Source organism: Perca fluviatilis, chromosome 14, assembly GCF_010015445.1.
Source record: "Perca fluviatilis chromosome 14, GENO_Pfluv_1.0, whole genome shotgun sequence".
NCBI classification, from domain to species: Eukaryota; Metazoa; Chordata; class Actinopteri; order Perciformes; family Percidae; genus Perca; species Perca fluviatilis.
Window position 1 is genome coordinate 35,315,993 of NC_053125.1, and position 13,581 is coordinate 35,329,573.

The following is a 13,581-nucleotide window of genomic DNA, read 5'->3' on the forward strand; positions in this document are numbered from 1 at the left end:
CTTGATCTTCTGAACACTATGGATGTTATCCTGGCTATGACTACATATTACGCTCCCTCCCTTTGAAGGGGTAGTCTTGTCATTCATGTAAATAGTTTTAACCCTCTGCTTTGAACCGTATCCCACAGACTTCTTCAGTGGACCAGATTTCAGTCTGACACTTGAGTCACATTAAAACAGCTGGTTAGGATTCAGGGGGAAGTTTAAGAGCTGAAGAAGGCTGTGGAATTTGGTCAAAAGCTCCAAATGAGAGAATGTGAGCCTTGTGTTGAGAATGATCTGTTAAAGTTATGTTAATGTTTTCCCATTATTTGTTTTTGTCTGCCTTTATACATATTCTTTTTTATTATTTGTAGTTTAACATTATCTTTTCTTACTTTGTGGACCTTTCATTTAATAATCTATATTTTACATTTTACAATACAGGCCAAAAGTTTGGACACACCTTCTCATTCAATGCGTTTTCTTTATTTTCATGACTATTTACATTGTAGATTCTCACTGAAGGCATCAAAACTATGAATGAACACATATGGAATTATGTACTTAACAAAAAAGTGTGAAATAACTGAAAACATGTCTTATATTTTAGATTCTTCAAAGTAGCCACCCTTTGCTTTTTTTGATAACTCTGCAAACCCTTGGTGTTCTCTCAATGAGCTTCATGAGGTAGTCACCTGAAATGGTTTTACCTTCACAGGTGTGCTTTGTCAGGGTTAATTAGTGGAATTTTTTCCCTTATTAAAAAAGCAAAGGGTGGCTACTTTAAAGAATCTAAAATATAAGACATGTTTTCAGTTATTTCACACTTTTTTGTTAAGTACATAATTCCATATGTGTTCATTCATAGTTTTGATGCCTTCAGTGAGAATCTACAATTTAAATAGTCATGAAAATAAAAGGAAACGCATTGAATGAGAAGGTGTGTCCAAACTTTTGGCCTGTACTGTATATTAACTCTTTGTATTTTCTGTCTCTGAATGTGTTAAGATCTGTTGAGTTTTGTTCACTGTACAACCGAGAACTTGAAATTGTTCATCTTACTTTGATTTTCAATTAAACTGAACAAAAACTACCTAGTGGCGTTGTAAACTTTGTTAAAGTATTTACTTCAGGGGACTTCCGGTGAGGTGGCGTGGTGAAGCGGCTGCGTTCGCACCTCGCTCCATCCTTTTCATCTCTAACCTTCTTTACAGTCCAGCCAAAGCGCTACAACCAACCATTTATATTCAACTATATTTGGGAGCACCCCCCCACGACAAGAGGATGTTCAGCAAGTCGAAAAAAGACGTTCCAAAGAAGGGTGATTCGTCACTGACTGCTGCCATGCTAACGGCTATGCTTCCCTGCCAAGTTGTTTATTAGGCAAGGCACATTATTTTATTTATATAGCACATTTCAGCAGCAGTTAAAAGTGCTTTACATAAAACATTAAAACACAGAAATTAATACAGAATTAAAAACAATGAATATAAACTTAAAAACAATGAACACACAATTAAAAACAGAATACAGGAATAACCTTCACAGTGCAGTACAATGAATAGAAAAAAGGCAAGGTCTTCAGCCTTGAATTAAAAGAACTGAGAGTAGGTGCAGACCTACAGTTTTCCGGAAGTTTGTTCCAGATATGTGGAGCATAGAAACTAAACGCTGCTCCCCCCTTTTTGGTTCTGATTCTGGGGATTCCCTGTCCAAGATGATCTGAGAGGTCTGGTTGGTTCATAGTTCACAAGCATATCCGAAAGGTATTATGGCCCTATACCATTTAGAGATTTATAAACCAGCAGAAGCATTTTGAAATCTATTCTTTGGGGCACAGGAAGCCAGTGTAGAGACTTCAGAACTGGAGTGATGTGATCCACTTTCTTGGTGTTAGTGAGGACTCAAAGAAGCAGCATTCTGAATCAGCTGCAGCTGTCTGATTGATTTTTAGGGAGACCTGTAAAGTCACCGTTACAATAGTCAAGTCTACTTTTGCTCCACAAATAATCACCTCAGTTTTATCTTCATTTAATTTAAGAAATTTCTGGCACATCCAGTTGTTAGTTTGTTTAATGGACCTAGCCAGTTTTTGTATTGGACTGTAGTCCCCTGGTGACAAGGTTATGTCAATTTGTGTATTGTCCGCATAAATATAACTTATGTTATTATTTTTCATAATCTGAGCCAGTGGAAGCATGTAGATATTAAACAGGCGAGGCCCTAGGACAGAGCCTTGGAGAACTCCACACATCATATCTGTGTACTCAGATGCATAATTACCTATGGACACATAGTAGTTCCTACTATTTAAATAGGATTCAAACCACTTTAGTACTGAGCCAGAAAGGCCAACCCAATTTTCCAATTGGACCAGTAGTATGTCATGGTCGACCGTATCAATTGCAGCACTGAGATCCAGTAATACTAAGACTGTAGTTTTACCATTATCTGTGTTCAAGTGGATGTCATTAAAATCTTAGACAAGAGCCGTCTCAGTGCTGTGGTATGGACGAAATCCCGACTGGAAGGCATCAAAAATATTGTTTAGGGACAAAAAAAAGCTTGTTGAAAAAACACTTTTTCAAAGATTTTACTTAAAAATGGGAGGTTAGATATTGGTTAATAGTTGTCCATTAGTGACATATCTAGATTGTTCTTTTTTAAGAGTGGCTTGATGACTGCAGTTTTAAGGGCCTGTGGGAAGATGGGAAGATGCCTATTAGAACCGAAGATGAGCTGAAATGGCTCATTCCCCCTGAGGCTGCCCAGGACCTCATCTTCTCTCTGCGCTGACTAAGCTCGGGACCCTCGGAGGATTGATTTCGCCTGGCAATATAACAGATGCGTCAATACTGCCCAAATAGCGGTTTTTTTGCTAGCCTCTCGCCCTCACAAGGGCCTAATGTAGCTCGATAGCTTTCGGCAATGACCCACTGGTAGCTCCCAATGTGCTAGCGCATGCTAACCCCCTGCTTTGCGATGTACCGTTCCGGTAAGACTGTTTCAAGACTCATAGCTACAAGCTGCTATTGTTGCCTTAAGCCTGACTTTGGTAATGTTACCGTGACTTTTTCTTTTGGCTGTTGGTGTATTTACGTTCTGTACTTTAAAGACTCCACTAGCTTTGGCTTGCGTGACTAGTGTTGCCGCCCCTGGTTGCACCTTGCCAGGACTGGGATCTAGATTGCATGTCACGGGTCTGTAAAAATTTAAAAAGCAATAAAAAAAGTTGAAAAAAACAAGTAGTTACTTCAACTCACTGTATTACATTTCTTTTTGATAAGTTGGTGTCAATGCAAAATGTATGGTGGCGCAACTTTGAAATTGTAGTTGGACTCAAGTTGAGGCCAGTACTCTATGCATGCTTCACACTAACAGGGTTTCCTGAGCAGTTCTGCAGTTTTCATAGACGACTTCTGGTTCTGCTGGAAACTCTGAAAACAATTTCAAACATATTTGACAGATTTCTTTAATGAGATCTTCTTGTTCTCTTTAGTATTTGTGTTCGAACTCGAAAGTTTTTCTGTGGTTGGAATACAATCATCATCATGTATATATTGGAAGAAAAAGACATTGTAGTGAACACATAAGTCACAAAGATTAATCAGAAGAGCAGCTGTACCTCTTGCCCTGTTTGGTCCGATCACTATTGTCCGCAGTCCTGTTAGTGTAATGCTACTGCAGTACGTAATACAAAAATAGTATTTCATAAAAAAGATTATCAGGATACAGGAAGTCTGATTCAAACAAAAGTTTAAATTGACATTTTGGCGGGAGATTGGCATGGTGTATTGGTCCCAAAACAGGACTTTCCTGTCCCAGAAGTACTTATTTTGACCCAAACCACAAACTAATCCTGGTTACACTTTTGGTGCCTAAACTTAACCGTCACAACAGCTACATAACGGTGTCTGGTCGTCGTTTCACAGCATCTAAAAGAACGCATTTTTCCTCCGATATCATACGAATGCACACGCGTTGTGCATCAGTTACGCAATTTCCGTAAGATACATTAATCACATGAAATGTGGCAGGTAGATGATTTATTATTACGTATTGCTTCCTGCAGTAGCAACCTAATGCTAACACTTCCAAGCCTATCATTAATATTCACTGTCTTTTAGCTCTGTTCTTTTGAGGTAAATAGTAAAACATAGTGATAAACAAAAATGTATATTTATGCAGATGATGCTGTTTTATATATCGTTGCTGATTCGGTTTTAACATTTTTATTAATTTTGTTATATTTTTGTTTGTTACCCTCCGCTCTCCCGATCACTGTAACCCCATTAACTCTCATTAAGTCTCATTACTACCCTTGTGAGGATCGTTACCGCTGGCTTTATCTAATTTCCTAAACACCAAAGTATGCAGGAGGTCTGCTTGGTGCAACACAAGTTTTGTCAGTAATTGTGAGTCGTTATGCGTTTCATTGGAGGTGGGACCAGGTGTGAATGGTGTTGGTGCCAGTCAACGATTGACAGTAATTGAGCAATCCACTGCCTCCGAAAGACGAAAAGGCAGCCCACACTGCCAAGGAAACAGTTTTTAAGGCCTGAAGGGCTGTGTGGAAAATCTACCAGAGAAGGGGGCACTGGACTGACACCCTGACAGAGTCAACTATAATTATACATGACTGTCAAAGTGAAACATTGTTATTACAATGTGTGGTCATGGGGGATGAATTATATATTCACTACCGTCAGGACTTCTGTTCCAGAGTGAGACTTGATGTTGTAAGGGCCAAGAGGGAGTGGGATCTGGAGTAAAATGGAGAGAAAAAAACAGAAAAAAGAGTGAATGGAGTGATTAAAGACGAGAAGGGAGGGCAGATTAGGTTAGACATGGATGAAGTGAAGTTTTACTTCTATAGCTCGCTGACGTCTGTGATATCCCCGGGTGCATGGAAGATTATGCCAGGCACTGCTGACTTTTTTTCCTGTATGCATTCAATAGTTTTAGTTAATATTTTCTTTCTGGTCATTTCTGGTCACATACAGATGACACACTAAAATGTGATGATTCGTGCACATCCTCCGTGCAAATATGCTGATCTAAACATGCTGCTTCCAGTTAATTTAGTTCTCGTTTTAGTGTGTTTGGCAAGAGATGTTTTTTATGAAATATAAAAATAACGCTTGATTAACAAAGAAAAATCATTATATAGAAAGTAATCTGAAAGTGTTGCAGATTAATGTAAATCTGGCAGGTCAGTGTTGTTTATGCGTTGTGATGTGGGGTTTTAGTTATAATAACAGACCCAGAGTTCCTTGCCCTCTGAAGCCAAGTTCAAAGATCAATCCGTAACAGCCCAAGAACAGAGCTCGACCTCAGAGAGCACAAGAGCTGCATTCAAGTACTTGTGAGCAACACTATTTTTCAAATCACATTATTTTGTATTTCAAGTTATTGTTTAAAGGTCTTTTACACCGACACAGGTGTTTTCAATTACTTGTTTGCTGGTTGGGCCTCTAGCTGAGGTTGAGTGATGCAATAGAGTTGAAAAGTTGAAGGTATCACTTCGCAAGTGTTTTCCTGTTTCAAAATGTTCTTTAAATTATGTCTTCAGTGTTAATTAAAAACCATGGGACTTTTTTGAACAATGTAACAATCAAATAGGTTTACGTTATGACCACCAGTTGGAATTATTTCAGTTCCAGTTTTTGAAAAATGATGTTTTGTTCATCATTTTGGCTTGGAGGACAGGTCGAGATACTACAATACCTGGAGAGATTTTGGCTGATCCAAGCTGTACAAATTATCCAACTGCCAGTCACTTAATGTATATAGGGAAAATGAATGGGAATTTTGCTTTTAGGTTGCCCAAAATAGCTACTTCCATTTCTTTGCAACTTTTTTAGAATTACATGATGTCAAACGATGTGTATATAATAATATGACAATGGGGTAAATTGTCCTGCATCAACAGTTGACAATACCTGTGTGTGTGTGTGTGTGTGTGTGTGTGTGTGTGTGTGTGTGTGTGTGTGTGTGTGTGTGTGTGTGTGTGTGTGTGTGTGTGTGTATATGTGTGTATATGTGTGGAAAGTGTGTTACAAGGAAAGATTGGATGTGACCCGTTAACTTTACAGGCCACTTATTGAGCACCAGTGCAGCACGGGTCAGTAGAGAGAGAGAGCGAGAGAGGAGGAGGAAGAAGAAAAGTACAGCTTGACCCTGACTGTCCAAAGCCAAGATAAGTTGTACTAAGGATATCATCTACTGCCAACCAGCCAGCTGGACTTTGTTTTCTTCTGTTACTCCTTTAAACGCTCTACAAAACAAAAAAAGGGCTTTGACAGCTTGGCCATTTTCTGAGCAAACGATGAGTGTATGTGGGTTGTTTTTCAGCCGGGCCCACTCAGGTTTCTGCCTTAAGAAGAGCTGTTTTTAGCTGTGGCCTTTTCAGGCTGTGTCAGGTCACGGCCCGCAAACCCAAAACATAACCTCAAAAGAATGACTCCTACGAGGACCCTTTGTGCCTCAAGGAAACGATAACAGCAGATGTGTGGTGTGGAGGAGGTGAAGTGAGAAGACGGAAAAGTCAATGTGCCAAACATCCTGCCTCACCAGGACGTTTCTCTGTTCCTTTTCTGCCCTTCGGCACAGTAGATCCTTGGCTTGGTCACACCTCAGATCCAGCTCCCTCTACCCCCCCAAAATCCCTGCTGTACGGTGCATCCATTCTCTAGCAGGACTTCTAACACACATCCCCCATCTCCATGCCATCCCCCTCTGTCTTTTTGACATCAAATCACACTCTGTAACAAATCTTTCCACTGTAGGTAGTTAATAATTCATCCCCCCCTGACCATGCTATTCACTGAATAATCGCTTCAGTTATTCATGTATATGATAATCCATTACCTGGGGAGCATCTGCTCTGATAACCCCACCATTTTAGAAAACCTACATCACTTCTTCCATCTCTTCAGCTCTCTAGGGTCTAAATTCCACCATAGCCAAATAGCACATAACCCTACACTTTAGCAAACGGAATACTGCATTCAAAAAATCAATAATTTTGATTATAGTACGATGATCTAGAAAGGAGGATGTTACTGTATCAGTGAGCCTCATTTCATGCATCAGAATTCCTTAGCATAGACTTGTGACTCTAATGCACACTGCATTCTGCTTAGACAATCAGATATTGCGCAGTGTGAAGCCAATCATGGTAATGGCTCTGGCTCTGGCCTGGGAATACTAGACGGTCCAACCCTTGCCTGGGAGTGCCTTTATTCAGACTTGACATTTGATATGCGATTGCTGCTTCCATTCAGTTTTGTTTAGATCATCAGAAAACCACCCACACTGTTCGAGGCTGTGGTTGTTTGCCGTGTTGCTCACAAGTACTTGAATGCAGCTCTTGTGCTCTCTGAGGTCGAGCTCTGTTCTTGGGCTGTTACTGACTGATCTTTGAACTTGGCTTCAGAGGGCAAGGAACTCTGGGTCTGTTATTATAACTAAAACCCCACATCACAACGCATAAACAACACTGACCTGCCAGATTTACATTAACACTTTCAGATGACTTTCTATCAGACATTTTTTTTGTTCTAATTTAAGGATGCAAAAACAAATTATTTTTCTTTGTTAATCAAGCAGGAACAATATGGTCATATAATGACATCATGCAGGGGAAGAGAGGAGGGGCTTAGGAGCATTCCAGCACATTGTCTTTGCAGACCGTGACCTAGACTCGGCCCAGATAGTGTGTTTGTGGAAAGCCCAGTGTTAATGCTTCCCTGTTGTAATAGTTAGATAATCATATTCTTGTCTGAACTGCAATTTTTTTTTAATTATGTTTTAAACATGTTATAATCGTCTTGGAGCAGCTGAGATTAGAATCTGTCTCACACCGTGACAACTGAATTTGGACATTCACTTACTAACTTTCTCTGTTTGTGTTTCATAATGTTTGTAGTCAACACAGTGATTTAGTAAAACTAAAATCACTAAAACAATATTTGTGGCACACTATAATGAATGATGAGAATGATGTCTATTTCCCAGAAGAAGGCCAGGCTTGAAACTTTCCACAAAACTTCCTGGCAAGAACACACAGAGACATAGACTGACACCCGTGCCAGCAGACACACATACCTCCCACCTTTTTGCCATGGAGTTTCCCAGTTTGGACTACTTCACCCTGAGCCATGGGAGGGGGATGGGCCAATACAAAAACTGACTCAAGCCAGAAAATCTGTCAGTGTAAAGAGTAAGGAGTTAGAAGAGCAGACACATGGACTTGAGGGGCAGACTTACTTACTTTGAAGACTACTATTTTGTTATATTTGCCTTGAATCTGGACACATTACACGTTTTGACAGAAAAGACGGTGCAGTGTTTCGTTCTGTCACATCCACAGGAGATATCACTGCTGTTGGTGTCGGGCTGCGGCCATGTCGGCTGACAGACTGAGCAGCGTGTCAAAGGAGGCGAAGCCAGAGAGCGTGTCGCTGTGTCCTCTGGACCCAGCAGCTGCCCCTGAGCAGGAGCTGCTGTGTATCTTTGGGACGGGAGACTTAGGGCGGTCTCTGGGTCAGCGTCTGCTCCATTCCGGCTACAGGGTGGTGTACGGCAGCCGCAGACCTCAGAGCTGTGGCCCCTTGCCTCAGGGAGCTCAGGTACAACACACTGCATGACACCATCTTCTCAAACTCTGGAATATTGCTTGGTGATTGTTGCTGATTTCAGAATGTGTGTTGCACGATGGTCCTGAACCAAAACAAATAACTTTTTAGATAGAAGTGCATAGATAGTGCTGGGGGGGGGAACAGTTGTTATCAGGCTTGGAAAGTTGACTGAGCTAAACAAGGTCACTGATAATGTGTGTGTTCATGTGTGTCTGCACATGTTGCTGGGCTTTGTTTTCATCTGTCATGCAATATGTACTTGATTAGTGAACTACCACTGAACACGCCAAGCCTGTTATAAGTGAACGCGTTGCTACATGTAATGGCCACGCATAATAGTGTTTGTGTGTTTTGCAGGCAATGAGCCACGAGGCAGCAGCCCAGTCAGCCAGTCTGGTCTTTCTTTGTATTCACAGAGAACACTATGACTTCCTGGAAAATCTTGCACCTCGACTCCAGGGAAAGGTACATTGTCAGAATCCGTTGTGTAACATAGCCGTTGGTTAATTTCTAACTTTTCATCCGCTCCGCTGATTTTCATTGATCGGAAGGTGCTGGTGGACGTCAGCAACAACCTCAAGAAGAATCTGTACCCAGAGGCCAATGCTGAGTGCCTGCAGAGGTAAGAGCAAATCAGGCAATAATGTAACTACCTGAAATATTTGGAGATTTCATGGATCATGTGGTTCGAATCACCAGCAACTGGTGGAACATGAAGCGAAACAGTTTGTTGTCTGTCGTCCAGGATGATCCCTGGAGCTCATGTGGTGAAGGCTTTCAACACCTTGTCTGCATGGGCCCTGCAGAATGGACCCTCGGACGCCAATAGACAGGTAATACATGTATTAGTGATGTTCTGTTTTCAATCAGATGTTAGTATTTTTAAGTGTATTTGACACTTGCTAAAATTTAAAAAGTACCAAATTTCCAGGCATCTCCAGGTACTTTTATGTTCAATCCCCCTGGAGTCAACCATCCTTTTATCATTGTGTGTACAAATGCATGAACATAAATGCATAAATATGAAATAATGTAGACATATACTCCTCACATGGGGCATTTCGATTGCTTTAAAAGCTATTGGTGTTGTTGTGTTTCCATGCTCCAGGTGTACCTGTGTGGAAACGGTGCTGAGGCAAAGCAGGCGGTAGCAGAGGTGGCCACCAAACTTGGCTTTGCTGCCTTGGATAAAGGTTCTCTGTCAGCAGCCAGAGAGCTGGAGGAATTCCCACTGCAGCTGTTCCCAGAATGGAGGATGCCGCTGTACGTGGCCCTCGGCCTCACCGCCTTCATCTTTGTCTATGTGGTCATTAGAGAAGTCGTCTATGCGTATGTTGAACAGGGGGAAGACGACTCCTTTAGAATCATGGTGTCCCTGGCCAACAAGGTGAGGACTGTTTAGTGTTTCTAAAAATGTAGCGTTTATTTTCTCTTTTAAAAGAACTAACTTGGATCAGGGGGGTGTTCTCCTCACAGTAACCACTCCTGTGTTCACTGCCGACCTTCTTGCAGGTGTTTCCCATTGTGTCTCTCATCATGTTGTCTCTGTGTTACCTGCCTGGTGTCATAGCTGGCTTCATTCAGCTCTACATAGGCACCAAGTACAGGTCAGACATTAAAACAGGACAGATTGATATTTAGTGTCTGCAGAGACAATTTCCAATACATTTCAAATATTGTATACTGCAAGTCAAGGTATGTTTGTTTCAGGCGTTTTCCTGACTGGTTGGATCGCTGGATGCTGTGCAGGAAACAGCTGGGGCTGGTAGCACTTGGCTTTGCTTTTCTACATATGGTCTACACTCTCATCATCCCCATAAGGTATGGAACAGGTGCCCCATACTCCTTCAAAAATATATTTTAGTAACTTTAACTACAGTCCACAGATGCCAACCTCCTTTCCCCTCTCACTCGCCCCAAGCACCAAACCTGGGGGGGGACAGGGCTTTTTCTGTTGCTGTCCCCTCCCTCTGGAACCCCTCAGACTTTCCACATCACTTGCTTCTAACTTCAAAACCACGCTCAAAACCCATCTGTATAAAGCTGCTTTTAACCTGTAACCAACTTAGCTTTTTCTATTAGTTTGCATCCTGTTTTTTTTTCTCTAAACAGTTTTATTATTTTCTTCCCCAGATATTATGTGATATTCTGGAGTTCTGCTAATACCGTCTCAAAGGTAAGACAAACATGCAGCTAAAAAATAAACATTACAAGTACTGCCTTCATATACAAATTGAGATGTCTTTGCCTAATGCTGTACTGTTTCAGTACAGATAGTCTTCATACACAGCTCTCTGTCTTGTGTACTGTCACTTTAAGATCAGGGAGAACCGAACGTCAGTGTTTGACACCACCACGGCCTGGCGTTCAGACTCCTACTACTCCATGGGGATTCTGGGATTTGGCCTGTTTCTCCTGTTGGGAATAACCTCTCTCCCCTCCGTCAGCAACGCTCTCAGCTGGAGGGAGTTCAGCTTCATACAGGTCCACATGTTCCCTGCATCCTGTTTACATAGTGAAACGCTGGCAGTCACAACTAGAGGAATGTGGAGTTTCCAGTGGCTTCTGAGGTTCAGTTAGTGTGGACATTTACAGAGAACCTACTGGACCTTTTAAAGTGTTTGGATACTGGCAGAAAAACTGTTTCCGACGATATTCACATCATACCCATTAGCCAAGCTTTAAGCTATGACTCATAAGAACAATTCTCTGCTTTATCCCAGATGGAAAACAGTTACGGGGGCCAGACAGATGTTTACAACTTTACGTTGGAAGTAATCTATTGAAAGTGTGTTGATGGTATTTCCATCCTTCCCTCGATAAATCTTTCGCTGTGATTGTTTCTACTCGGCAGCCACAAGTATTTACCTTTTTCACCCACTTTGACCAATTGAAAATGAAATCGGTCTCACTACAGGGAACAAACTCATTCATAAATGTAACTGGGTCATGTTGAGCTCATTTTGTCATTCCACACCCTCCTCCCTTTTACTCCAGCCCAAATTAGAGCAAGTTAAGTTATTCATCACATGTAATTTGGGGGGCATACATTATCCTTGGCCACAATCTTTAGGTTCAGTTCATGTCTGCGGAATGGATCATGCCTGTAAATTTGCAAGTGTGTATGGTGTACGCACGTTCCCTATCTACAGTAGTTGAATTATCACTATGTGCACATGTATAGGTTAAAGCTTGTCTCTGTAAAGGTCAGTCTATCACTTACTGAGCCTATTACACAGTAATTAGTTCTGTGTTTATTAGTGCAGGTTTAACTATGTGAATCAGCGAATGTCTTATTGCTTTTTTCTCTCTTCCAGTCTAAGCTGGGATACCTGACAGTCTTCTTCTGTACCCTCCACACCTACCTGTACGGCTGGGACAAGTTCCTTCGTTCCTACAAGTGGCACATGCCTCCGGCCTACATGCTCTCTCTGTTGTTGCCTTCTGTGTTGCTAGTGCTCAAGCTGCTGCTCCTCCTGCCCTGCGTGGACCGCAGCCTCACCCGCATTCGACAGGGCTGGGAGAGGACTGGGACGCAGGACGGCACTGGGAAACCACTGCTAACATAGAGACCATTACAGACGCAAAAACAATGGTGTACACTGAAAAAGGCCAACACAAAGACACCACAGTGGCTTGTCTTCTAAGAGCTCTATTATCAGATAACCCCAGCTCATTGGTTTGGATGTCATAGATCCGAGCTATGCAGTTTACACTTATGGTTCTGCTCTCTGTTGTCAGCAAAGTCAACAAAGGCAATCGATTGAAACTACTTTCAGTCTCTCTTTGTGTGATCATCTTTGAATTGTTCCATTTTTTAAACATAGTCATACAATTGCACTGTGTATGCTTTTATCAGTTATACAAATACCTTAGAGCAGTGATCTCAAAGTAGGGTCCGGGGACCCCTAGGGCTCTGTGGCACTCTGCCAGGGGGTCCGTGAAAGGTTTCCAGATGAATCCATTTAAATCACCATGACGTTTTCTTTCTCTTCACAAAAGGCTTCATAACTCAACGAATACAATTATAAAAATAAAGATTTATAATAGTTAATAGATTATGCAGCAAACTAACAAATCCTATAATCTGCAAATATGTTTAATACATGTCTAATACATATCTATTAAATTTTTTCTGTGTTGTTTTTTTATACATAACTAAGACTGTAGAAGTGTAAAAAATAGGCTTTGTCAAATTATTCCAAGGGATAGACAGAGACAGAATATTTTCTATTTTGTAAGGGGTCCTTGGTTCTAAAAAAGATAGAGAACCTCTGCCTTAGAGAATCTTAGACACACGCATTAAAGCAGCCTTATAGGATTTTAACACTATAGTTGAATCATTTCACAATAACCATGTACATCCAGTATTGTTAGAGAGTCTAACACTGAGGCAGGCAACTCTGTTGTAATTCCCTTAACATCAACAGCAAGAGTTTGACTTTCATTTCTCATCAACCTGCATCTACATGGTGGCTTTTGTTTAATCAATTCACTTTGTATACTTTTCTGTAAATTCAGATTTTTGGATCTTTTGTTCTTCCTTATTAATGTTGCTAAATGTCAAATGTAACCACTGTTCAATAAATTTCATTGTGACTGAACAGTGTTGCCTTTTCTCTCTTTCTCCTTTCCAGTTCTTTCATCTTGTCTGAAAGCTCAGTCAAACTGAGAGAGGTTTTCCCTGCTGAGTTGAGTGTGCTCTGTCTAGTCGTCCCGGTCTGACCCCTCTCCAGGGTTCATCCCTCCGGCTGATCTGATGCCGTTTTCCAGGAAACATTCGCTCTGAGCTGCAGGCTTCGACCCAGCCACTGCTGGACCTCATCACATCAGTGGAGAGAGGAGCGTGCAGACTCCTCCATCACTGAAGTCCTCTACAGGGAGGATATAATATTTGGATGTGACAGTACAGATAGGCCCTTGATGTTGTGCTGCAGCGAGTCACTTAAGTTGATCA

General features: G+C 41.4%; 1 protein-coding gene across 1 annotated transcript; it reads left to right on the forward strand.

Moving 5' to 3' along the window:
• Window positions 1-8,390: 8,390 nt before the first annotated feature.
• Window positions 8,391-13,228, forward strand: LOC120572777 (metalloreductase STEAP4-like). The gene is made up of 10 exons (XM_039822210.1): window positions 8,391-8,615; window positions 8,982-9,089; window positions 9,176-9,246; window positions 9,370-9,457; window positions 9,733-10,011; window positions 10,137-10,231; window positions 10,335-10,445; window positions 10,758-10,800; window positions 10,944-11,108; window positions 11,942-13,228. The coding sequence occupies exons 1-10, from the start codon at window positions 8,391-8,393 to the stop codon at window positions 12,191-12,193; spliced, it is 1,437 nt and encodes a 478-aa protein (XP_039678144.1). The 3' UTR covers window positions 12,194-13,228.
• Window positions 13,229-13,581: the final 353 nt, after the last annotated feature.

Coding starts and splice junctions, on each gene's coding strand:
- LOC120572777 (XM_039822210.1), top strand. CDS start 8,391: ATGTCGGCTGACAGACTGAGCAGCGTGTCAAAGGAGGCGAAGCCAGAG. Junction 9,247..9,369: donor AATGCTGAGTGCCTGCAGAG/GTAAGAGCAAAT, acceptor TCTGTCGTCCAG/GATGATCCCTGGAGCTCATG. Junction 11,109..11,941: donor GGGAGTTCAGCTTCATACAG/GTCCACATGTTC, acceptor TCTCTCTTCCAG/TCTAAGCTGGGATACCTGAC.